The following is a 25813-nucleotide window of genomic DNA, read 5'->3' as shown; positions in this document are numbered from 1 at the left end:
AAGCGCTGTGTTTAGTGACATATCTGCTAGCCTTCGGGCTGAATGTCTGAAATTAATCGACGACACCGAGCTAGCAACATTCCCAGGCACAGGCTTACAAATGAGAGATAATCGCAATGGAAATATCATGTCCGAACTCACAACCGCCCTTCCCAGATAGCTACACGGACGCTACGCTACCTCAGCACAAAGGGAGAGTAATCTAACACCAGATTCAACAGGTGCTTTATAGTAACCACACACTGTCCACACTGCAGACCAAAGCAACCCAACACTGTCGATAGGCCTACGGGTTGACGCGCGCCGGAAAAGTACGCGCTAACGCCCGACTCCACAATAGCCTACGATGATCGAGCTCATTAGCGCTTAGCCGCGCTACGACGGTTGGGAAATAGCCGCCGGGTGAATTTCGCGGTTACATTTACATGTCTTAGCCGACGGGTAATCGCATGTCGGCGATACGGTGCGATAACAGACTCATCCAGGAGTTAGCCACGCTTTATTAGATTATCTCCGCTCGTAAACGCATCGCGCGGCCAGTAGGTCGCCAGAAATTAATCGCGACACGCCTGTTAATAAGTGTACCAATTCGAGGCGTATCGCATTGCGATTTGCAGACAAAGTTCCGAGCGGGAATGATGATAACATCGCTCATTGATACATTAATATTGATAAGCGCACGCCGGACTGCACAATCTTAACATGAAATTCATATTTTCTCGGTGCCGTCCTTATGACTTAGCTAGAGAAAGGGATACATGCAATAAATACCACTTACGCTGCTACACACGACATCGGTTAAAACATGTCAATTTGCACCTGTCGTTACATAACATCCAATGAGTACAACGCATCAATATAGACGCACAAGATAAGGATATACTGCCGAACATTTCGCACTAGCAACGAGCTAACATCCAATGTAGAAAACAAAGTTTCGCTTCTTCGAGTGCACCAACGCGTAAGTAATATTTTTTCGGGTTTCGTTCCCGTCCACTCGCATAGTGGTGTTTTATTTTCACATTCTTTGAGAAATATATCCAATTGTTTTAGAGCAGAAAGCCTATTACCTAGTCCCGGTACGATGAACATTTTAACAACAAAGTAGACATTGTTCGTACATCTGGAGCACAACACAGAAAACAATGCCGAAATGAACAATAGTACGCGAATACTATTGCTAACAAAGCACGCACTCATCAGTACCATAACTTTATAACAGCTAATTTAAAGTCTGCCATACTTTCTACCCCATAAAACTCCTGCACAAGTGGCGAAAATGTACGCGAATACATATCCCAGCATAATTTCTTGCATTTACTCGCATTTAACGGAGAGATTAACGTCTAGACTCGCACGAAGTACAGCTTCTTCTCAGTTCTTGAACTTACTGAACGCGCGAAAACAATACCTTCGCTCAAGGCACACGAGCGAGCGAGTCAAGTGCTTGAGGCTAAATTGAAGCCACCTCGAAAGTAAGTTAACGCCGAACAGTTTGCAACTGGACTGGACGCGCGTCGTTGCAGATGCGGAATCGCGGCTGTTCGTCATAATATAACCGGGTATGAATTCCCGTCTCGGAGGCTAAGCCCCGGATGCGTTCATGCATAAATATAATTCCAGCAATTACGGTCCAAGGTTAGGGGCGGAAAGCGCTGCTTGCTATCTTGCGCAATGCAACACACGCAGGATTACCACAACGCCGTAATCGGATATAGGGGCGGGTCGCCAATTTGCCCGGCGCAACACTAGATATCCAAAGCTGATACATAGACGTTAATGACATATATAATATATCGAGTTACGCAAGATCCGCTAGTTACAGCCAGGACCCCGGGTGAATATTTGAGGCGAGCTATATTTTGGGGGTCCAAATCCCCCCCACTCGAAACTGAGTCATTTTGAAGTGCCGATTCTATCTCCAAAATTTCTTAGCTCATTTGCAATTCATCAATTCGTATTATCATTGATTAGTGAGTTGCGTTTTAGTGAGTTACTCCTAGTTTCAGTTGCGCGTTTTGAAAATCCAGTAGGCCTACTACGAACAAGTTATGTGTATATTAAGTATCACTAAATCGACAAATTTCTACTCTCATAATTGATAAAGTTTGCCTGAACGAGAGTTGTACTCAAGCGACTGATATACACACCCCTACCGCGCGATCTCAAGTTTTCATGCAAAACATTCCAAGGGCCCTCGTGCTAAGAAACATTCGCTAAGGTCAACAAATCACGGACGCAGACGCATTATTATTGCAGTATAAATATGAAAACAAATACCGTCGATGCCGGCTGCGTAAGTTTGAATGCTTGCTTGTCTTTTGAACGGGCGTCGAGCACAACTCGTTATTAAAAAGCGGAGTGTATGAAATATTTACGAAGCGAGGCGCGGTCACATTCCGGCCAATACGGCCACCTCGAACCGAAACTTACCGGTGTAGAGAATATAAAAAACTGTGGTGGTTGTGGTAATAACATCACTAGCGGTTTCTATGCTCCTAAGATCATAGATCATAATATTACCTTTCTACTCTGCACAAACTAACCATCCTTCCAGCTAAACGATTAACAAACTAAGTTAAACAGAATAAAACATAGATTGCTGTTTTACATGCTTATGATCAGTATATTAATACAACCAAATACTCAAACACCTTGGCGCGCCTCAACACTCATCTGGGTGGAGGGAAGATAGCTAACCATCATATTCCTCCCTACAGATACTACCTGTAGGCATCCTTTCCGTTGTCATAGTCGCGTCGAGCTTTCGACAAATTAACGAAATTTATTAACCGGCAATTCAATGCCACAGATTGATGCACGAATTAATGAATGTATGAAACGAACCGAACAGGGGTGTTCCTAATTATTTCACTGTTGCTCAGTTCATATTTTTCGACCTTACTTTACTTTCAATACTGGGGTGAACTCCACAAGCTATAACAACTTCTATGAGGATAGTTACCCTGCTCGCCGAAATATAATGTCAACAGCGCGAAGCGAGGACCCGAATTAATGAATTCAAGATGGACAATACCAAATCTGTGTGCACTAATTGATTACAGACAGACGCCGTTAACTCGGCTGTAAGACAATATAATTTCGACAACGCGTCGAGCAGAAAACCGTTAAAATATCTGGCGACAAGCGGTATTATGCGTATGCGAATCAGCTAGTTCTTCAATATGAATATACTATTCAATTGTAACATGACACTGTATGCAGCACACATTTCTAGGCACCTACGAGGGGCGACGCGTGAGATTAAACCTCGATATCGCCAACTTATTGATTACCGGAAACTTCGTATCTAAAGAAGCTGTCCGTACTGTAAGCGCGGTACGAAAATAGCTAAATTAAAAGTGCCATACCAGGCGGTTGGAATCCTCAAAGAATGGTTAAGTTGAACACTACAGGAAATTTTTCCTAGCTAGCAATTTGAAATGCGTGTCGTGTAGCGATAAATCCGCAAGTATACCAGCGTGGTATACCCCAATCGCATGACGTCAATAACAACACCCGACACAGGAAAAGCTATCGTACTCGAAACATTCCACAGCACACAAACGAGCTTACTGAAACGAGAAGTAACTCGTCGCCTGCCAATTCACCTGTCTATCTAGCGACGCTGTGGAAATACAAAACTATCATGCCACTTTGCGGTAAACCGAGAAATATGACAGTACGCGGTGTGCCCACCACCTGCCACCTCAGCTGAGTCACGTGGACGAACTTTAAACTCCTTATGATAACTGAGGCTGGAGAGAATCGGGTATCTGTCGGTTTCTATTCCGAATCAATTTTAGTATAACTAAGTATAATTTATACATAGTCACTCAGAATGAATTGTAAAACACGAATTTTGTGCCATCGGAATGAAAATATTGCCAGTTAGACTCAGCAAAATGAATGTTTTCATATTTGTTGACAATGTCGCTATACCACACGATCCTTAACATGAAGATCGAATGATGAACAATGAACATGAACATACAGATTCTCATGCATGCTGCATGTCATCGATACCGTGATAAAGCCAATGGAGGTTTCAGTGCTTCCAGGGCAGGGGAAATGTCGTAAAGACGGTAAATAGACATTACAGGCGTCTAGTTACTCCCAAAAATCAAACTCATACTCCCCGACTCGAATCCTTGCAGTCAACGTTATAATCAATGTGCTCAGACCTGCTGACAGCCTGAATAGCACCTAAATTCTTGCGCGCATGACGCGTTGACTTCACTCAATCTGTTTGATATCCCACGGATTATAAAACTCTCGAGATCTCAAAATCGGATTACGCCATAACATCTAATCAAATCGATCACGAATCGCCTACGACGCGACAAATATAAACCGCGCGAACACGTAAAACACGAACTATCTACGATATTCCGTGTAATTTAGCGGTTACGATATCTCAGCGAACAGTATTCGCCTAAATATGTTATGAAAGAACATTCATAGTGGTTGAGTGCATCGCAGATGACGACCGCTTCGCTCCACTGAACCGCATCGCAGTCTCTCTCCCGCGTTAGCAAACATAACTATCTAACCCTGCCGTTCCATACCGACTACAACTGCCTTCGCTGTAGTCGCGTGAATTCGAGTGTATTTCACGTAAAGGGTGAATACACGATTAGGTTGCTTTGGCTGAGACGCCGACTCATCAAAAGGCCAAGACACCCGAGCCATAAGAACACAACAAAGCGCGTCAAATACCTATATTAGCGCGAGTGCTAAAAATACATCCACGGAAGACGCGCCCAAGCCACGACTTCTATCTATCTACGCCCGGCATAGCTAACACCGGGAATCAAGACGCTACGCGCGCCTTAACCAATGACAAATTCATTGAGGCGTCAGGCATTACAATGCACGGAGTCATCGTGACTAGAGCACAATACGTAATCGGAGTTTGACCGACTTTTTGTTAATAACCAGCGTTAGCCGCACGCGCAAAGCCACGCAGAGTCCTAGATATCACCGAGTCGCAAATGACAGTTTCCTGCAATACCACTTTTTAGTAATAATTACGGATGGACAAAATTGAATGACAGGAACACTCGGTTGACCAGTCGCGCAATATGAATCCATCATAGTATGGGTGATGCCGAAAGATGAAATCTAATATTTTTTGCGACCACAAATAATTTATGCCAGTAATACATCGCTTTAAAGGTAATCGCTATATTTTCGGCAGTAACTATACTATATCATTGCGCTTTGTGACGATGCTCCGGGTTGCTCACGACTTCGCACGCAGAAATGTCGTTTCCGCGAACGCGCGTAGCTTTGAGCTAGTTTTATGCTGTGATACGGCTTATCGAGATTTCGAGGCTCCCATTGTGGGAAGAAAGTATCGAAACTATAATTCTCGTTGATAATGTAACTCGTAGTGAAATGGGGCGTATAATTTGAGTACTCGAAACAAATCTTCTCTCGAATCAGTACAATTAAAAGTCGATTCAGAATCATTGTGCCCAGCTGTAATCGCAAATGATAATAGCGCCGATCTCATTAGTTACGATCTCTCGACAAAAATTTTAAAATTCAAAACATACGCAACTAAAATGAGTGTACAGCATTTTCAATATACTGTTCACAGTTAGAAATCACGACACCTGTCCTTTAAGTAAGGTGACTGCAGTGTTAGAACATCGTATCAAATCGATGATAGGGTTAAAACAATACCAAACCGCGAAGACGTGTTTACGTCACAGTCGAGACGTTACCTCACAAATTTTGCCATAAAATCACGCGACCTCGATTGCATATCCCGCTCGCTTCACTAAACAACTCTTCCGGACAAGATTTGCACAAAACTTCTGGATTTTCAGAATGCGCAATCACAGCTAGAACTAGAACTACTCGCTTTTCAAAACGCGCAACTATAGAACTAGGACTGACGACTAGGGCTGGGCACAATGATTCGAGTACTCGAATCTGAATCGAGTATTAATTTTAATGATTCGAGTCGAGTAGTAAAAGACGATTTTTTCGAGTACTGAAGTTATGGGCTCCCCGCAACTGAAAGTTAATTTACGGACGATAATTATAGTTTTGATACTATTTTCCACTGTGGAAATCTTCAAACCTTGATTGGCCGTGTCGCAGCATACCAGACATAGTACAAAGCAACGAACGTTACTGCAAATAACACATTTCCGAAGTCATGATCACATCACAACATTGTCAAGAAGTGCAATCAAATCGGTACGGTCAAAAAATACCAAAGTATCTTTACTGAGACGGATAGCAGGCATTTTGTTCCTTGTGGTATTATAAAAGGTACATATTTGAACTTTGACATAGTACATTCTGTTGTGACGTCATAACGAGCTATACTCGATTACTCGACTCGACTCGAAGCGTTATACGTGATTCAGAATCGAATCACTTGGGTACTCGATTTTGCCCAGCCCTACTGACGACCTTCAAAAATCCGCAACTGACCGACTAAATAACAACTACTTGATTCTGAACTGAATTGCAAACGATGTAAGAAACATTGGAGATGGAATACGCATTTCAAAAGGAATGGATTTCGAGTTTGGAATGGGAGAGGTCTCGACCCCCCATAACCCAACCCCTTGGTTACGCCACTGTTAGTACTTAGTAGTGACGACTCTGCGCTAGCAATGGCCGCAAGAACATCACGCGACAAAACACTGGTATCACGATTCACGCCAAACGAAGACGCCTGTTATCTAGGTGTTCGGCAACTAATTCTTTTTTAAATGTGAACTAGAATTGCTCACTTTTCGAAAACCGCAACTAGAACTAGAACTACGCACTTTTCAATATCTGCAACTAGAACTAGAACTAGAACTAGACCTAGACTAGAGTACTCACTTTTTGAAATACGCAACCAGAACTAGAACTAGAACTACCCACTTGCCTGAATCTGCAACTAAAACTAGAATTAAACTAGAGTTTTTACTTTTTAAAATCCGTAACTAGAACTGGGACTACTCACTCTTCGAAATCCGCAACTAGAACTAGAACTACCCAAGAAAACAGCAGTTCAGGTGACCGTCAATTATCCAGAATGGTAGTCAGTCCGGGTCGAGTCTGTACTAACGAATCCGAAATCGTCACTCAAAGCTGAAACGCCGTAATCGTCGCCCTTCTGTACTGTACAGTCGTTCGATTGCCGCTTATTCAGAAACCCGGCCATTACGGCGTCACAGCTGAAATAACAGCAGATGCCGAGGGGGAGACTTCCGAGTGGATTCCAAAAGGCCCGTTTCAAAGGAAGGACGACCTATCGGTAACGCGTGAGATGACTTTCAAAAACACTGAAACCATCGAACACGGCGTAGTGCTATTTAAACGCTCAAATTTCCGCGCTAACTCCTACCATAAATGTGGAACTCGGGCTTGCGCAAACTACTGGGTAAATGTGGAACTAACGACCTTTAAAAATTCGCGACTAATAACTAAAACGTGACTAACTCGATACAATTTCGAAGCAAATCATTAACTTTTACTTTGTAGGAATCGGACCGGACTGGCTTTCCACGTGAAATGAGAGGGCTTTCTAGAACTACATCTACACAAATCTTGCCACGCATAGGCAAGAGCAATGTGGTGCGCGGTGTGCGTATACAATAATCGTTCATTTGAACCAGATTCCACAATATCTTCGAAAATTTGCGAAATTTGAAGAGTTTTAAATCTCCATTATTATACACGCCAATGTGTCCGAGGTGGTTTCAATGCGTCATGGTTGCGGTCAGAGGCGGTCAGAGAAGCTATCGTTGGTACGTATCACGACCAGGGCTGGGCCCAGAGATTCGAGTAATAGGAGTCTATAATTTCGAGCAACGAATCTATACGCTATTGGCCCCAACCCAAGAGAGCTCCGTCCACAAGAAATATTTCGGACACTCCATTACCACCGATAATAACACGATGAATACACGATATCATCCAGTACGTTCCGCTCATTTGCCATGAGTTAATATTACAACGTGAAAGCGGAACTTGACCCGGCAAAAAAGAATTCCCCGCTTGTGAAATAGCATACTCGAATTAATGGAATAGCGCGCACGCATGAGACATAACACGCGAATAAGCATCACACTCGGACCGGCGTATCCCAATGTTTAGGGAAAAGCTACAGTACTTCAATACCATCGGAGCACTCCAGCAATCGGCTTGCTATCTCTGTTTTTTTGTTTAGGTATTTATGATGTTTCGACTATTACGGACATTCACCACAGGCCGATATTTCTTATTATGATACCTGATCTGCCTCTGTACTTAAGGCCGATTCGCAATCCCCAGTCAATATCGGAATACCTAGCGAACCTCGATGTACAATTGAATAGTATAAGTCATATTGAAATGAACTCGAATACTTTCGGCTGACACTCGTCAGGGGTAATCGTCAGCAACTAGTAGAGAATCGGAAAGAACATTGTATATCAACAATCGTACTACAAAATATGACGTATGCTCGAATGTCAAAAACTTGGGTACCAGAAGATTTGGTTAAAATCAGAAGGTGCAATCTGCAATCAACGATATTCGTAGACCGACAGACTTGTCATGCTAATTTTAGTTGGCTTCCGATATGAATTCGGACACGCTTGCGAAATGAATACGGGATTCGCATCATAATAATCACGAACACAACCCATACTCACCAAATTCGGCGCGCTCTTGTCGTTGGCCGGGTACTGGTAAATCCCTTTGTTACAAATTCCTAGCCACAGCGGCGACTTGCCCTTGTCCTGCGAACGACAAACACGGTAACGCACGCGGAAGTAACTATTACGTCATAGAAGAGCAACGAACGTCGTGGCTTGCTGCGATTTGTATATCCACAAATGTACTAACGGCTTCCAACGGGTGGAATTCATCGGGTCAACTCGCAAGTGTGATTCGAAAGCGCGTGACGTAACAAAGATTATTCAGCGCGCCGAGTCATCGTTGGGAAGTATTTTAGTATGCGCACGCACCCGTTGTCGCGATACACACAGTAGGTGCTTGACATTACCGCATCAGTTATAGGATATGCTTCTGGAGGTAAGAAAAAAACCTTCAATATCGCAACAAACAACAGATGTAACGAGGTAGAGCTTCAGCATACGATTGAATAAGATATCGATGGCGTGGACGAGTGTCAGCCGAAAATATTCGGGTTTATTTCTATACGAAAATATTATTCAATTGTATACCATACATTTATGTGGCCAAAATTATTCCATTCAAAATAGTTATATTTAATTACTCGTATATATCATATAATTTATAGTGATATTTATTTATATTGTTTTTTTGTTGTTGCTATATTGAAGCGCGGTTTGTTTTCAAAAGGCGCGCGGCCGAATTATTTTAGTGGTACGCCAATAGTTGATGACATTCATTATTTTTTGAAGTGGCGTCACAATCTTCTACCACAGAGAACGAGACGACGCAGTTTCGATTGTAATTTTAACTGAAATCAGGGCAGACTAAATTTTTAAAATATAGTTAGAGGCCAATATTGCGAAACAGACCCAATACCAATGTTTGCCGACGCGAGCAATCAAGACATCGATGTCAATGTTGTTGTTGTTGTTTTTTTTTGTAAAAGAGGATAATTTATCGGATCAATCATTAAACCTGGCGATCCGTATCACAAGATGGCAACGTTGTGATTCAAGACCGATTTTTTTTCTTCGCGTTTCAACTTGAACGGAAGGTGTCACGACGATTTTTGACCGTTGAATCACGATGTCGACCAGCTGAATTACGATTGTCGACATAGCCATGGCGAGCGGGTTAAATCGACATTGCAGTAGGCTGACTGGGACACACATATAGATATTATTGCATCAACGTACAGTACATTGTCCACTTGTTCCGTTAAATTGGTTTCATAACAAATTCGCAATATCCGCTGTACATTTTTGAGTTGCCTATTCTCGAGAGCTGTCGGCACACTGAAGAGATTTATATAGATCCAATACCGAAACCAATACGGCAAACCATGTCGTAATAAGCAAAATTAAATAAGGGTCGGGTGTCGCGCGTTGGTCGCTCAGTAACGAGTACCACGCCATTACTACAATAAGGACCAGCGCCAATACACTGAATACACCGTGCCACCGCGATGCCAAATACATGGCGATGACGCACGAGCTTCAGTTAAACACTGCCAAGTAGCAAGAAGCAGGTGTCAAAATCATACCAAACTACCGTGGTGAAGTTACACAGGTTCAAACTAGCGACCTCCTGGAATAGATCACCATGCGTCACGCAGTATCGCAAACGCCCAGTCGGCGTGCATCTGTTGCGAGAGCGCAATTACTAAGGATTTGCGAAGTCGCATAAAAATCCGATTAGCCTAGTATAGTCTGCTTAGCGTTAAAGGCAATCCGCGCGCGTCGATCGCGACACGCCATATTCAAAATCTAAGCAAGGCAGCTGATACGGATTCGGTTCGGAAAACGGCAGAGAGACAACAGGGGACAATCGAAGGCCATTCAGGATATCCGAATTTCGACTATTGATGACTCAAATTAGACATAGATACTTTGATAAATTCGGTACATTGAGATACGCGTCCTATCCCCGGCAATTCTCCAGCGAATTAAAAAACAAGTGTTGGTCAATGTAGCCAGCGCAGCTACCAGAGTAGAGGTAGGAGAAACGTGAAGGTTTCAAAAACACCAAGGTATGTATTTTCAAGAGGAGATTCGTTTTCGGTGGTCGCATATTTCAGCAGTTAATCGGATGGGGTCTACTCTCGGAGCTGCAACATACATCTTCTCGACTAATGCAAAGTGACCAATTGAACGACACTGCAAAATGGTATAATCTCCTTGCATATATTCGGTTACCGTGATACAGGGGCTATTTCACGCGGTTGTTATGACAATTTCACTGGGAAAAGCGATGCAAACTTATCCCAAAACGATATTCTACTTTTAACAACAATTGAAGAAACTACGAAGTTTTTTTTCTAAAAAGTGTTCCAGTAAAAGAGGATGTAGCCTACCACGTTTTTGACCAGTGACCACCTCCGTTAAAATATATCTGAATGTGGAATTATTGCGTAGTATTCCGGCAAAATTCAGCCTTTTGACTGCACGCCAATATTCGTGCGATTACTTTGGTTCTTCTCATTCTCGTGTACATGTTTTGATTAGTGGACTTCGTCAACCGGACAAAACCATACAACGTTCATGCATTCACAGTAACCGTACAATTTTACAATGGGGCTGTTCAAATTTTTTTTTTTCTAATTTTACTGGCTACTTGATAAAATTGTTAGGTTACCAAAAAACAACGCAGCGAACCAGTAGAAACAAAGTTATTGATGTGCAAACTTTTACTGCACAATTGTACGTGTACGTACAAGCATATGCAGGGATCGTGTGTTGTACACTGTACAGCGTACAGTTAATGCCGCAAGAACATGGAGGATAAAAATACAAACGTACCTAAGTCCAATGATATCCTAAAAGGGATAATATGCCTAGACCAAATCAAATCGCCCGAGTATTAACCGAGGTACATCTAACGCTGCCGCAATCAAAGAAGGCACCGATCAAAGTAGCTCGCCGATTAAACACATTAACCAGACCGCCACAACATGTTCGCGCATCCCGTCGTGCCGTGCGATTAAGACCATCGCGTTTCCATTCAAGGCCTTGTAATAGCCTTGTAGAACAGCGACACGCCACAAGCACACGAAGCGCATTAAGATGTCCAGTTATCAACAGGACAGCGGCGCGACGAAAACTGAAGCGTGAAATCGTCAATAAAGCAGTCTCGTCCATTAGCGCCATTGAATACGGCGGCTATGATGGCGCGAAGAAACTAAATTCGAGTACATAGCAGCCACGATACGCGCGTCCTAATTACCGGTAACTTATCCGAGCGACGCCGCAACGTAACAGATTCGAAGAAAATGGATTTTGAAATTCCGGCGGGGTCTGGATCTGCGATTTTTGCGAACCAAACCCCGAAACAGGACTGCGAATGGGTATCTGATACGTGAAATACAATTTTTCGGGAAGAGTTTCAAAGATAGCCCGCGATTCGGAATGATCAACGTGATTCTAATATCTGTAAAATACCGTAACTACAAAGTAATATGTTTTCGTGGTTTCGGTTTAAGACGCGACAAACCAAACATAACTTATCAGCAGGGTTGTTACAAAATATCTTTGTACTCAATTTCACTGGCTAGTTGAAACAATCTTGGCAGGTTAACAAAAAAACGCTGCACGCGAAATTTGGCACAATTCCAACCTACAAAAGTGAATTTATTAGAATAGAAAAAGTTTGGATCAGTAACTTTTTATCAGTAACGTGGTAAATAATTTCAGTGTTTTAAGTATTCCATTTACAAATGACATCGCCTTCGTTTTAATAGAGGCTATCTCAATGAACTTGACTGATTTCCAGCTAATCGGCATCAGAACTTTTTTCATGAATCACCAATGTTTTTCAATCTAAAGTGAAAATCTATCACAGACGACATGAAAGATAAAAACGCGTGAAAAAGCATCACACTCTCTCTTCGGAAAAGGTTGAAACACGATATTCGGTAACGTCGCATCGTGTCCTGTGTAGTGTGTATTCAACTGTAAGTTGTGTGGATATAGTGGATGGAAATTAGGGCTCTTCAAAAATGACTTTTTTTTCTCAAATCGTACTGGCTACTTGATAAAATTGTTAGGTTACCTAATTTAAGCCTACACACAAAATTTGGTTCAATTCCAGCCAGTAACCGCTTTGCTACACGAGATGAAAGTTTCTATTTATTATATAAAAATAAATAATAAAAAATTTGAAAATTTTCTGTTCACCCCATGAAAGTGTTAGGCTGTCTATAGAAACTATGCTCACCAAATTTGGTTCAATTCCAACCCGTGGAAGCGGAGTTATTGCCGTCGAAAAATTTGGATTTGAATAAAATAGTATTTACGGTGACCGATTCTTTGTTTATTTATTATAGTTCTGCTCACCGTAAACACTATTTTATTCAAATCCAAATTTTTCGACGGCAATAACTCCGCTTCCACGGGTTGGAATTGAACCAAATTTGGTGAGCATAGTTTCTATAGACAGCCTAACACTTTCATGGGGTGAACAGAAAATTTTCAAATTTTTTATTATTTATATTTGTATAATAAATAGAAACTTTCTCCTCCTGTAGCAAAGCGATTACTGGCTGGAATTGAACCAAATTTTGTGTGTAGGCTTAAATTAGGTAACCTAACAATTTTATCAAGTAGCCAGTACGATTTGAGAAAAAAAAGTCATTTTTGAAGAGCCCTAATGGAAATAATAATGGAACCACCGATTACACGACTATGGCACAAGTGATGAGCGAGATTTGCCACCGTCATTGTTGAATTTCAAATCGTAATAACTTCGCCTCTATCGGTTGGAATTGGGCCAAATTTAGTGTGAAACGTGCTTTCACGCAACCGCACAATCAAATCACCTAGCCGGCGAACAACGCTAGCACTCACCTTCACAATGAAAAAATGCACTCCGTAGTCGGTCAGCTTCTCAACTTTGCTCATGTAACTGCAAAAGTAGAACGCATCAGTCGGCGCAAGAACTTCCACTCCGTCACAACACAACTTACTACAAAATAGCTTGTCCGCGTGATATCCCGCAAAGGTTCTTATACCACGAGATCACCTGATCCTCACTGAAACAAGTATTACACGTTATGACGTCATGTGCGATTACGCGGTAACATTTCGGGCGATAGAACGCCGGTTGACCGTCGATACACTATTATGTTGTTGGTTTATCAAATTCTTAGCATTGCCGCGAAGTTTGGAGTGAGATCGCGAGAGCCGTACTGGTCAACGTGTAGAAGTAATGTCTCGTATTAAGCCCAAGCGACATCAGAATTTTGAGCCCATACCGATATAGCCATTATGCCTTATCTTTTATCAGTAAAACTGAGGATTCCTTATTATATCAGATCGTGATATTTTTCAAATAGAGCTTCCAGGTCTGTGGTTCGTAATTGGGGTTCACTGGAGGCGTGTTACAGCAGACGTCATGCTGCATTGCAGTAAATATTCATGATAATCTTCTTGTTTTGTGGGACGATCATGTTGAATGGCTTTGTTCTTTAAACATTGTTGTTGATGCAGTTCATTTTGTACATCTATAGCAATGTACTAGATTCTAATGTGGTAGATTTTTGTGACTAAATGAAAATTTGGGGTTTGTTGAATGCTTGAAGATTAGCGTCAGGGTTGTAAGTTCTGCAATTGATGTTGTGATAAAATCAATCTTTATGTTCAGTACCACAAACCAGATATATTTAAATTTTAGGGCTCTCAAGACACGGAATTATAAGAAGTAAAACCCTTGCGCTTGCCATGCTAAGAAAAAATCCATCCCAATCGGTTACCAATTGGAGTTTGACCAAACACATTTCCGTTTCAATTTTGTCATGTGAATACGTTGCGATATATGGTGTTGCCGTCGGGTTAATACAAGAAATCCACAAATATTTAGCAACATTTTACTTTCGATTCGCAAATTTGCTAAGTCGACGGATAAAGAGTTGCTCACAAAATCGTCAAATATCATCTGGATCAACAATCACCAAAGATCAAAGCCGTCGTTTGTGCTGAAAACACTCAAAAATCGACCGGCTCAGTCTGGTGACATTATTTCTTCAAACACACAGCTACATAAGCATCGGGAAATCATCCAATTTACTGTTCAACAAGAGCCAATATCATTATCGAGCCTTGCCACGCGTCACTTGCTGGTTGAACAGCACCATCTGTCCCATCAAATTTAGGATTTGGACAATGCCATGTCATATTCTTTATTGACATGTACGCGACAACATAAAATAACTGCCTTTTTCGATAAAATAAACGTCCCGTCAAAACGCAGTAGTGATAAAGCCCCAAAAAAGCCCCCCAGAACTAGAGTAAACCCCAACTTTTGAAATATTGGTTATAAATTGACGCCGCTACAAGGACTGAATAGCTACAAATCGCCGATTCATGATGCAACCCGCCAAGTCGCCTTACCAGTATTCAACGGAAGGTATTTCCTGTAATACGATTCTAGGAAGACAGCGAAGCTCCCTGATATTTGAAGAAGCTTTCTCCTCGCTGAAAAGAAGCGACAGGGTTTGAGGTCAGCGGCGGACTTTGAAGCGCGTTTTGGTTACAGTACCCATCAACGTTACTCAAGTAAAAGTAGAGCTAACACTGCGAATATTTACTTAGTTACAAGTAGAAGAAATGATTCTTATGTCAAAACCGTCACAACGTAGATTTGATCGAGAGGCCGCAGACCTTTGCAGTAAATTGTAGGTGGCTAGTTTTGAAATTTCCGTATGCATCTTCACAACTAACGCATAATAACGCACTGCCTTGATAATACACAGTGAATCGGTGCAATTTTCGTGTTGCAGAGGAAATTTCGCCCAGTTATGACAATTTCGCTCATGACAGTGATGCAAAGGTATCCAAAAACTGCTTTCTATGTTACAAAATCCTCCAAAGTGTTAAAAACAAGCAGTTCTGCTTAAAAAAACTGTCAGATATGCAAGTAGTTTAACCACTGCAGTTGGCAAAAACCTACTTAAGTAGCATACTCCAAAAACATTGAAAAACATCGCTGACACCACCAGAAGTGTTGAACGCCATCTGTGACCCCATTCTGAGTTCAGTCTGGATGTGAAATCTTATGAAACTCGGAGCAAAATCTTGGCTAAGAGGCTAACCATTCGACCCACTTTATAGCTTACGAATCAGTACAGGATGAAGTGCGGGATATGGATATGACATCAAATACCGACTACAATTTGGATTTGCGTTGGAAGATAGTTCCATCCCTGCACTTACAAATTGCAAAAAGGCACAAAACGCAAGAGCCAACAATACATACCTCACGAAATCTCCATAGACGGCCTGCAAAAAGAGAAGGCAAAATACTGTTAAGGTCATGACTCTCTACCGCCACCTTGCGGGAATAGAAAACGGATCATACCAATTTTTTCTATACAGTAGAATCAACAACAAAACAAGCTCATACCTGCAATGAATAAGCAGTTAATTCCAGAGAGAGTTCGTAATTGATATGAATTTCGCCCTGTAAAATAAACACAGACCAGAGTAACCCTCTGCTGGCAGGGAGTACGAATCAAAACAGGCTTACATTGTGTAATAAATTTTGTGCATGTAAAAAGATGAGTTCCACAGTGCTGGGATGCTTATGCACAGTGACGGAGTCTTCGTAGCACCTGAATACACAAATAGTGGTTGACTGCAGTCCACGAATGCCTTCACATGCCCTCGGTTGCGATATTGTACACTCAATCAAAATCCTCCAACAATATGAGTAGGCTACCTTACGACAATACTACCTGGGTGATGTCGGAAGTCGGATGTGTGACATTTGCATTGACCAATGAAACGGATGTGGCCAAAAAAGTAAGAAGAAATTTTCACAGGTACTCATAGCAAACACAGAGGTGGTGTTACAATTGCAAAATTCTTCTTAATTACAAGTAGAAGTGGTAATTTTAAGGTAGGGACAAGGCTGATTCAACCAGAAGAAGAAGAATACATCTAGAGACAATCCAGTAAGATGAGTTTTGCATTAGAGAGGAGCCACCTCAGCCACGGCAACTAAAGAAATTGAATTATGCTAATTTCAATATACACTTGAAAGTAAACTTGAAATCAGAAAATACCCTAAATGCCCCATAATGACTACATTATGTGCAAGATCATAATACAAGATTTAAATTACTGAAATCTTGGGCAATCCAATCAAAAATGTAAAATAAACTATTTTCTACCAAATAAAATTGCAATTCAAAAACAATTCCAAAGGTTTGGCTGTATTTGCTTTCGTTTCAGAATAAAATTTTCTTTGAGTATTGTTAGAGTATAGGTAAAAACAGCGTCTAATAAAGTTCCCGGATAATTCCATTTTGATAATGGCCTCTACCGCCTAAGTGTACTATGTACGTCAGAGATTGAACTGAATGTCTGAATTCATCTCAATACCTTTAAGACACCTATATGACTAGTGTTTACTACTCGAAAATGCCGTGTCATCCAATTAATAAATGCCATTGTGGGTTGGTGTACGTACACAGGGTAATAATAGACCATAGTTGCATACATTCCCACAATCATCTCTTCGCATCACTCATTTCTTACCGAATACTACCATAACCATGTTAGAGTATATTATATCATCTAGCCATATAAAAGTTACAGCCAAATAAAACATATAAGAGTAACCAAATCATCCCCTTATTAGTAAACACTTTTCTGGCTTTTATTTACCATTTACAATAAATTTCATAACGTTAAAATCTTATCCATGTCATGAAATAGGTGTAAAAACGATCCTGCAAAAGTGCAAAAGACAGGAGTCCTATGTTGGTTGGCTGCAGTAGGTTGCAATGTGCTACTTCATGTCCATTTGGAGTAAGAGCATTATTTACTTGAGAGAAAAAACGAATTCGAGGGGCTCCTCTTCTGATTTCGATTCGATATCGTGTTCCAGAACCTTTTTATCTTCCTCTAACCACGAATAGTGATCGCTGAAAATCACAAGTACAACATTAGCACATTAATACTTTAGTAACAAAGATGACAGATGAGTGTAAGGTGCCCGTTTCAGGCCAACAATAATACCTATTGTAGTATTGTTAGTACAGGTCAACAGCAATAGTTTCCAAGGTTTGACAGAGTTTTTCAGGGCAAGATGATAATGATAAAAATTTCACAAAGGAACAAACTTGCATCATTGATCCTAAACATCACGTCTGACTGGTTTAAAATGGCATTCCAATACCATATTTAATAGATGTGATAAAGAGTGCAAGTCATTATATAACAAGTGTCCCGTTCACAAAGATAGTCTTCTCTTTGGAATATGTGTATAGATAGACTCGATTGGCGTCACTGATAAAATTTGGTGAAACATGTCATCAGACAGGCTTCATTCTGACAATGGATCATTCTATTAACAGGGTGATCAAACTCAATATAATGCACAAACACCATTAAAAAGTGTAAACACACAAATATCCCGAAGCTCATAGCTAATCATCAGCGACATAAACATTAATGCGCGAAACAAATCGAAACCAAAAGGATTCCGATGGTTACATGAGATAAAATACCTGCCATCATTCATCTGTCACAGCAGCTGAACGAAAGAACATAAAATATGCTAACCCGGAAGTTTTAAATTTCAGACCGAAGTAATCTTCCTCGTCTTTCAAGTTGAGTTCCGTTAAAACGGCTTTCCAAAGAGCTTTGCCGAGTTGTTTGCCCTGGAAAGGAAGTGGCGGGAATAGTACTGATGGATTGATTTGATATCCAGCCATGGTCTCTCTCTGTTTGAATGCGAATCCCGATTTTCATCATCAAATAGCGAGGAGAAGTTTGAAAAAAGTTATCACACCATTTTAAGTACCGTAATTTTCCATGTACTGTACGTACCTATGTATAATACGCACCCTTAGAATGGCATGTCAAAACTGTGACAAAGCCTGTACCCTAGTACCCATGTATAATACGCACCCCCTGTACGAGCAGGTGATCGAGAAAGCATCCGATACGGAGCATTATGTTCGTATGCAGCGTGTTTGAACCAGCAGAGAAAAAAAGTGTATCAACTAGATTTCCACCGTAGAGGGGGGTGTTGTAAACCAGGCAAACTATACTTTCACACCCTTCCAATAGGCGTAAATGAGTCGAATACACCTACCAGGCGTGGACAATAGGTGCGTTAATAAGATTTCCACCCAAGTCCGGGCACAATGGCTGGATGTGATGCGCGATTGACAACAAACAAGAAGAAAGGTGTATTTGCAAGTTTCAGTTCCGGGGGAATTTTTTCAAAATTCTTGTACCCATCTATACTACGCACTCCCGATTTTAGGACAAAAATATTGATAACAATGTGCGTATTATGCATGGAAAATTACGGTATGTTTATATGCACTGATTGATATCATGGAAATAATAACAACCCAGTCACTCACAATTCACAACTAAAACATAAAACAACAATATAACAATCACATTACAGTTGGTGCAGTGCAATTGAAATGTAATAACAGATATTTGCTTAAAAATTGCATCTATGTAGCATTATATGGGAAAAACAATGATAAGACAATGTATTTACAAACAATAATGTTCAAAATTGCAAGTTCTCATCATAAACTAGCCTATTTCTCTAGGCTAGTGCGCTAAGCACTCTTATGGAAACTGTTTACCTGTACAGTACATACAAAACATTTTTCATTTCCACCACACTATAATTTGTATTTATGTTGACCATGTGTGATATCAGTAGGCACTAGGCACTGCAATTTCGGATACTCACTCACAGGCACAGCTCTATTAGAAGTCACCAATTCAAAAATGTCTCACAAATTAGATATAGTGGTCAGACTGGAGGTGAGTAAAGACCAACCCCAAAATTACAACTAACTGTCTGAGAGAGAGTGAGAGATATGTATTCTTTTTCGCCTGCACCATCGAGATGCTTTGACGACGGAGTTGCGATACGGCCCCATGAGGTCATCTAGTCTGCGCCCCCGTTTTTTTCTCCTCCATGCTATCCGTGATTGCTGAGCGCCTAGCAGGATACCTGCGGATACCAATTTTCGAGTCTTTGGTATCACCCGGCCGGGGATCGAACCCACGACCTACCGCTCGAGAAGCCGGACGCATAACCATTACACTATCTCGCTCGGTCTGTATCGATACACAACACCAGTGTACATGATAATCAAGTCCAACTACGGTAGTCAAGCACTCTGTGTCTCTGCACATTGACCAAAGAGCATTATCAGTTATCAATCCAATGAATTAAAGGTTTGGACTAACAGATATGGGGAAGCATAATGGGAATTACAGCACTTTTAGACAAAGATTAATTACCGTCGTCCCTAGAATACATGTATCATTAAACAGATTTCAAGCCTTCGGGCATTGGGAAGGTACATATTAGTTCTGGCTGTAGCAAGGTCCATTTAGGTCTTCAAGCAAAATTCGTATGTTCACAATCGGATAACATGAGTGGTCAGAAATTGAGTACCCTGATAGAACTTACTATTGCTGAAGTAATTACTATCGTGATTCAGCTTTCGACTATAGACCTACTTACTTTACCTTTCATTAAAAGTCACAGTACTTACTTTCCACTCATCAAAGTGGTTCACGAATAGAATGGATGGTTTCTGTTAGGAAAATTGGCTTGCAGATTCAAAACCATAATATCTTGAAATTGCAATTTTTCATAGCAAGCGTAGCTACAAGATCTGAGTATATTATGTGGGATTAACAAAGAAAATTCTTGCTATTCATTGCCTCAGCTACCCAATTGGATTCAGAGCAGCATTGCATGTGTAATAGGGATAACTGCATTGACAAGACCATTCTGATGTAACCCACAATTTGTGAATAAGTGCTAATCACAAGTAATCGTAATACATCATTATTAAGTAGGCCAACCCGCCACAAATAAGAGCTCACATAGTAACCAGTAGTCAATGATATCAATCACTACAGTTAGGCCATTAAAAAAGTTTTAGAGGCCTATATAACATGAGGATGTTGTAGTTGTATACTATATTGCAGCCTATGCAAACTAATGTAATGGCGAGCACGCGGAGAGGGAAAGTAGTATATCTTATAGGGGTGTTAAGGGAAGTGTTAGTTGGTTCAGAATGTTAGCCTATTTACTTTATCAAATACATTTCTTTAGGAAATATTGGGGTGTCAATGAAACTATGATGGTATCTCTTTGTCAGTAGTAGACAATTACACATCAGCCAAGAGACTTGTACCAGATCATTTGGTAACCTATGTAGTTATGTCTATATTCCTACCACATGCAATAGAGAAAAAAACATAAGAGTGGAACTGGAAGTATTTGACATTACAATAATCACAATTGCAATCATATTCTAGGGCAATATAATGGTGTGATAATCATAGAGCATGGTGCGATAGGTCCTTATAAAAAAACAAAAGCGGGATAATAACCTTGAACAAGGCAGCTTTGGCTGCACAGATGACATTGAAATTTGGGATGTGCCCTTTTCCACTGGCTAAGAACATTAATAAACGGTCATATCAAATCTGCATGAACTGCTAAATCTGTACAAGATCTCCTGGACAGTATACCGAGTGTGCTGCCATATAACAATGTGATCACTAATTAATAGGGCAGGTTTATGTTGCAGTTGCGTGGAAAGATGTACTTATTTTTCACAGAAGTTGCAGTAAAAAGTTGCATCTAATTTTCACAAAAGTTGCACTAAAAAGTTGCATTTGTGGACAAGTTCCTTGAAATTATTAGAACTAGTGTATGCGACATTCGAATCGTTCTGTATCCAAGACACTGTAGCAAAACTCAACGTTGGCGACTTCAACGAAATCAATAGGCTGAAAAAACGGACCCAGCAAAATTATAATTTTCAGCGGTCTATCCTGAACAAGTGAACATACGTCAAATCAGAAAGAGCCTCAAATTTAAAGGACAGTGAAATATTCAAGCATCTATTTACATATAGTGCCAAATATTTCCAGTGAAAAGTTGGTTGCACCAAAAATCGAAAAGAGTTGGAAGAAGTTCAAAAAAGTTGCAATATAAGATTCCTCAAAACAGCTCAAAACACTATATTACATAACTTCTGGGTATTTAGGAAGATGCCGGAAGTTGTGTAAAAAAAATTGCAAAAGTTGCAAAAACTTGCCCTACTAATTATATAAATCCCAAAAATACAGTAGGCTACAATATTCCCAAAGCAAAGCAGTAGCATGAAATAGTGCATTGAGCATTCACAACTACCAATAGATTAAATAGATCACCAGTCACCACAGATAGATTGCGTCTTAGAACAAACTGAGAACGAACGAAACGCTACTCACAGAAACTGCAAGATCCAGCCTTCTGTTCCCTGGCATAAACACGGCACATTTTCTACCCTCCATTTGACTGAAAAAAAAGATTCAGTGTCAAGCATGGAACAATAAACGGCAAGAATTCATTTCGAAGAGACTGGTCAACACTAACTAAGTGGCTTTTTTCACAGCAAAACCCAAAACAGTAGACTGGCGTACGTGAAATCAAGTTCAACTAAATTACCACAAGCTCAACAGTTGATGTTGTGTAGTATTCACAAGGCAGCAAGTAAGGCCTTTTTCACAATGAGGCAGCAGCGAGCCTTTTGTTGTGCATACATGCTGTGAATGACTGAAGCTATTTTGAGAGAAAACTGCCAAACATAGACAATTTCTGGAGGGAATAACTTATTTCTTTACAATACTTCTATTTGTAGCATGTTCCCAATGAAACAAAGAGCCTACCGTACTACATTGTTCCAAAAGAATCAAGTCAAATAGGTGTATCACATAATGAATCTGCAAAATTTGCTGACATGGTACAGATTAGAGACAATCATTGTCTCTAGCACAAGCCAATTACAAAAAACAAATGAACACAATATTCATACGTAACCAACTATACATATAAGCTAGGCATATACTATACAGTTATATAGATCAGTTTTATTAGGCTTCACAGTTTAGGTAGGTTTATCTTGCCTCATTCTACAGTTTCAATATCACAGAACCGATCTATAAGATTAAGAGTAAAATATAAACCTTCAACTCAATCGTTCAAATTCACCAAAATATGGGCAATATAAGACAAAACCCAAAAGTGAACTGTTCCGTGCCAGGATACATGGCTAGAAAATTGCTAGAAAATGTTACCTACCAAATAGAGCTTTTAAAAGACGTCAGCCTTGCAATAGGACTACTGCATTTGCAGATATACCTCAATAACCGCCTCCAAGATTATGTCAAGATGAGTAATTAGGAGCAACACATGTAAGAAAATTAGTCAGTTTCATAACCCACAAGCCATCATTAATCAACAAACGAATCAACAGGAAACAAAAGCAGCATCTCACCTCAATGGACTTGTATGCATGTCTTAGCAGGAAAAAAATCACAATGTCATAGAAGGGCGGGCTTGATAACTCCCTTGTATAAAATCACTGATATATGGAATCCATTTTGCTTTTCTCCGTGTCAATGAGAACCAACAGCACCAGGTCTATTAATATGGTTAATAAGTAGTCTGCTTGAAGAAAAGGGAAGGTAATCTTCTAATAAATCAACAACATAACACAAGCTAGCCTGCCCTAAATATTTGCTGCCTGTACAATGTACATAGTAACTATAAGCGTGCTGAATTGAACGGCCTACTTAATTGAATAAAGCCACATTAGATAGTATTTAGTTCACTGGATATTGATCCACTAAATTAAAACGTCGCAGGTACCCGTGAGATGATCGAAATTGACACATAACTTTATGAAAGGCATAAATCGAGTGTAACAGTTTGAGAAGCTAATGCGATTGCAATAAGGTAGTAAATATCACTCTGAATATAGAAATGCACTGGACAGTGTATGTAAAATCTTTCAGCTACCATAATTGCTCTTGAATAAGACAGCTATCTTATTATGTTCAAGGGGATTGTGATTTCTTTCTGTAATTTCGTGTCTACAGTTGAAATACATTGTATTCCAATTCATATGGATTTTCATATTGGCGGAGAACAACCGAAATTCAGAAGTCAAAGGAATCCCTAAAATTGAATACTTGAGACCCAAAGTTCATATTGTGAATTTAGAGTGATTGCATTAAACAACTTGACTAGATCTGTGACAAGTTGATTCCCAAAAATTCAGATGAATCAATAAGAAAGGCTATTGCTAATACTTGACAAAATATTGCACATCACTGAGCACCGAGGGAGAAATGAATATACGCCATCATCTCAAAACATCAGCTGACATTATAATGTATTGGTCCTGGAAAGAAGTATCCCTTGCGGAGACTTGACCAAAAATTAGTGCAAACTGGATTTGATATAGACTTGACCAATGAGGAGCATTCCCAGTGCCACTACTTCTTGCCATTAAGACCAATGAGACCACCTGAAACAGCTGTCAATATCAGCAAATACAAGTTATCTACCAGCTACAGGTTGGTGATTACTGACATGCTATCAGAACATCAGCAGAAGCTTTATGAATTTATTCCAGTTGTTGTAAGTGTAATGATATAACTTATAATAGTATTCTGGTCAAATGAAAATGATCTGAGCAGTTAGTTGTCATGGTCCTTGACAATACATAGATAAAAAGTTATTAGCTCAAAAATAATCATTCTACGTAACGCTTCATTGATAACACATCAATAAAAAGTGATTTGTTCAATAATAACATTATCTTCGTAAATCGTAACGCTTCATTACAAATCTAAGCGTGGCTTGCGTCATGAACATGCAATGAAGCCATTTCCATTCTTCCTTTAACACTTTGGACTTGAAAAAGTACGCTACTTCCCATGGAAGCTAAGAAAATTTAACAATAGAAATCCTGAACCTGAAGCAGCGTCCTGAAATGAAGCAAACAGCCAAACCACCAATGACATTTACTGGAAGTAATATGATAATTTCATCAAGCCTAGACACGCTCTCGATATCTCCGTACTGATGAGTAGGCATTAGGGCTGTTCAAAAATAACCTTTTTTCCTGAATCTTGCTGGTTACGTGATTAAATCGTTAGGTTGCCTTAAAAAACGACGCACACCAAATTTGAATTCATTCGAACCAATATTCGCGGATTTTGTACAGTTTGAAAATTTTGAATTTGCCTAAAAATGCAACAAAATTTTTTTTTCAAATTTTCCTTTCAACCTTATGAAATTGTTGCGCTGTCTTCAAAAACGATGGAAAACAAATTTGACTCAATTCGAAGCCGTAGAAGTGGAGTTGTTTCAGTTTTTATTTGATAATTCTGGGATTATCCTTGATTGGTGGATCATCCCAGAATTAACATCAAAAAACTTGAATAACTCCGCTTCTACAGCTTGGAATTGAGTCAAATTTGTTTTCCATCGTTTTTGAAGACATCGCAACAATTTCATAAGGTTGGAAGGAAAATTGGAAAAAATTTTTTTTGCATTTTTAGGCAAATTCAAAATTTCCAAACTGTACGAAATCCACGAATATTGGATGGAATGAATTCAAATTTGGTGTGTGTCGTTTTTTAAGGCAACCTAACGATTTAATCACGTAACCAGCAAGATTCAGGAAAAAAGGTTATTTTTGAACAGCCCTAGTAGGCATATATGTATGTGCTCATAGCTCAGCTCTGTTCCGTTTAGTTTATTGGTAATTTTATCATTTCAAAACACCACATGATTGTGATAAATTGAAAGGATGGGAACAGTCACACATGGTTTAACGATGCATATCACACATAACCAATATATATTCAGTTGTACACAGGGCGCCAACATTTATGATGTGCACTTGCACAGCCTTAAACTATCAGCATTGGTGCTAAATTATGAGTTAACATACAAAATACACATCCATGTTAACAGTGACATCAATAATGCTACAGCTTCTCTTCAACTAAATATGAAATTTATACAGCATCAAATTGAAAATTATGTAGACATCGACATCTTCAATTCTCATGGAAGCTTCAAGGGTGCTTTGGAAATCAAAAACGACTATCACTGATTACTAAGGGTGGGCAGAAGGTATGTATCATCATTTGCTAAGACGCCACCACGCAAAAGTAAAGATGAGTATAATATTACGTCACTGTGATGTATTAGCGAAATCGCAAAGCAATGAGAAATGACGTTCGGGTAGAAGATGGTAAGCGAGTGAGGTGTACGTACAGCCCAAATCATAACAATAGTGGGCTACCATATGGCGGTCATTTGTCAAAGAAACTAC

The 25813-nt window shown here is 40.1% G+C and overlaps 1 protein-coding gene across 5 annotated transcripts in view; it reads right to left on the bottom strand.

The window, feature by feature from the left end:
* Nucleotides 1-24528, bottom strand: part of LOC145437159 (uncharacterized) — a 46424-nt gene extending 21896 nt beyond the window's left edge. For 2 of the 5 annotated variants that reach the window (XM_080314333.1, XM_080314334.1), the window contains exons 1-11: nt 22958-23194; nt 21912-21978; nt 18198-18295; nt 17459-17557; nt 16156-16240; nt 16033-16089; nt 15886-15908; nt 15021-15104; nt 13598-13663; nt 13479-13536; nt 8652-8738 (exon numbers count right to left, since the gene is read on the bottom strand). In XM_080314333.1, coding sequence (XP_080170459.1) covers nt 8652-8738; nt 13479-13536; nt 13598-13663; nt 15021-15104; nt 15886-15908; nt 16033-16089; nt 16156-16240; nt 17459-17557; nt 18198-18295; nt 21912-21978; nt 22958-22977 — 744 coding nt within the window. In that variant the 5' untranslated portion in view covers nt 22978-23194. Of the gene's footprint in view, nt 1-141; nt 912-8651; nt 8739-13478; nt 13537-13597; nt 13664-15020; nt 15105-15885; nt 15909-16032; nt 16090-16155; nt 16241-17458; nt 17558-18197; nt 18296-21911; nt 21979-22957 lie in introns of those variants that run through there. The other 3 variants (XM_080314336.1, XM_080314335.1, XM_080314337.1) reach the window with 3 other exon arrangements.
* Nucleotides 24529-25813: the final 1285 nt, after the last annotated feature.

The sequence above is a fragment of the Botryllus schlosseri genome, chromosome 4, assembly GCF_051294905.1.
Source record: "Botryllus schlosseri isolate E-star chromosome 4, Bs_hap1, whole genome shotgun sequence".
Taxonomy (NCBI): domain Eukaryota; kingdom Metazoa; phylum Chordata; class Ascidiacea; order Stolidobranchia; family Styelidae; genus Botryllus; species Botryllus schlosseri.
Note: the sequence above shows the minus strand (reverse complement) of the source record. Positions and strands in the feature narration are given on the sequence as shown.